This window comes from Condylura cristata, unplaced genomic scaffold (assembly GCF_000260355.1).
Source record: "Condylura cristata isolate star-nosed mole 26May11 unplaced genomic scaffold, ConCri1.0 scaffold00024, whole genome shotgun sequence".
Taxonomy (NCBI): Eukaryota; Metazoa; Chordata; class Mammalia; order Eulipotyphla; family Talpidae; genus Condylura; species Condylura cristata.
This window is the reverse complement of record NW_004567125.1, coordinates 8,208,007-8,209,328: the sequence shown is the minus strand read 5'-3', so window position 1 is coordinate 8,209,328 and position 1,322 is coordinate 8,208,007. Positions and strand designations below refer to the sequence as shown.

The 1,322-nt window shown below is 54.2% G+C and overlaps 1 protein-coding gene across 1 annotated transcript in view; it reads left to right on the top strand.

Moving 5' to 3' along the window:
- Positions 1-1,322, top strand: part of SNX8 (sorting nexin 8) — a 40,150-nt gene continuing 38,828 nt past the window's right edge. Inside the window, exon 1 of the mRNA XM_004688057.2 lies at positions 1-79. Within this exon, the coding sequence (XP_004688114.1) occupies positions 1-79 (79 nt within the window). The remainder of the gene's footprint in view (positions 80-1,322) is intronic.

Genomic DNA, 1,322 nt, shown 5'->3' with positions numbered 1-1,322 from the left:
ATGGACCCGCTGCCCGCCGCGGCAGTCGCGACGGCTGCTGAAGCGGAGGCTGAAGAGGAGGCGGATCCCCCGGCGTCAGGTGAGGCGGGCGGTCCACCTGCCCCGCTGGCGGCCCTGTCCCCAAACTTCTCGGTTACCGCGAGGGCCTTCGGCTGTCTTCGGCCCTCCGGGGCCCCGCGGTTCTCGGGGGTCTCACACCCCACTCCCCTTCTCTCAGTCCCCTCGCCTGGGAGGGCCTCCATTCGGCTCACGGCGGTGAAACTCTAACGTCGGTCCAAGTTTGAGCCTCGCGGCGCGCTCCTGCCCTGGGTTTTCCGAAACCCCGGAGTCCCCGCGCGCCCCCGCTTCCTGCGGTGCCTCTCTGTCAGCCGCGTGGCGGGACCTCGGACAAGTAACCTGGCCTCTAAGGATTTGTGTCTCATCTGTAAGCCAGACATACTTGGCTTTTCTAGATTCTGTTTAAATGTCTCCCTCTATGCGTCTAACTGGAAAATAGAAATAGGTAGATGTTCTTGTCTGTATTGTCTTTTTAGTAGTGGAGCACAAGATTAGGGGACTTCGCCTGGGGTTTGGCAAATTGTCACGGAGGAGGCCGCATTTAGAGAGAGTTCTGGAGCGTTTTGAGCAGTATGTTCAAGGGAAAAAAAATGAGGGAGTAACTGAAGCTTCGGGGCGGGGGGGGCATTGCACTGGGTCCACCTGATTGATATAAAAACTCTGGGCGTGTCTGCAGGTGGGCAGCACATGGCTCCCACTCTCCCCTCGGTCCCCCCACCCCCATTGGTTTTCAGTTGTTTTTCCTTTAACCTGTGTTCAGCGGAAGGGAAGAATGTGACGACTTTTGCTTTTGGTTAGAGTATTGTGCTGGAAAGGTATAGGTTTGAACCCAAAGTGGATCAGTGGACCCCACCCACAAGACCCCTACCCCGCGTCATATTTGGAAATGGGAAGTTGTGATTGGGTCTAACTGCACCTTGGGCAGTTCAGAGTCGCTGGCCGTGGTGATGTTTCAGGGGTCTCTCTGTAGTTAACATTTACAGCAGTAAATGTTCCACCCAGGACTCAACTCCTGGCTGCTATTACAGTTAAGAGGAGCTCACCGATAATGCTCTCCCTGACTACCCACAGGTGGGGTGTGGTAATTTTATTTGGAGTGCTCATGGTTTCTACCCCATAGCACTTGTAGCACTTTTCAATATTCTGTAGCCCTGTGAGTCTCAAAGAGAGTTCATGGAACCATTGGGACATAGCCTGTCATTTTATTCCACTTAACACCTTCTGCCCATTCCTTGAGGCATGTGAATCAGTAGATCAAGCACTTT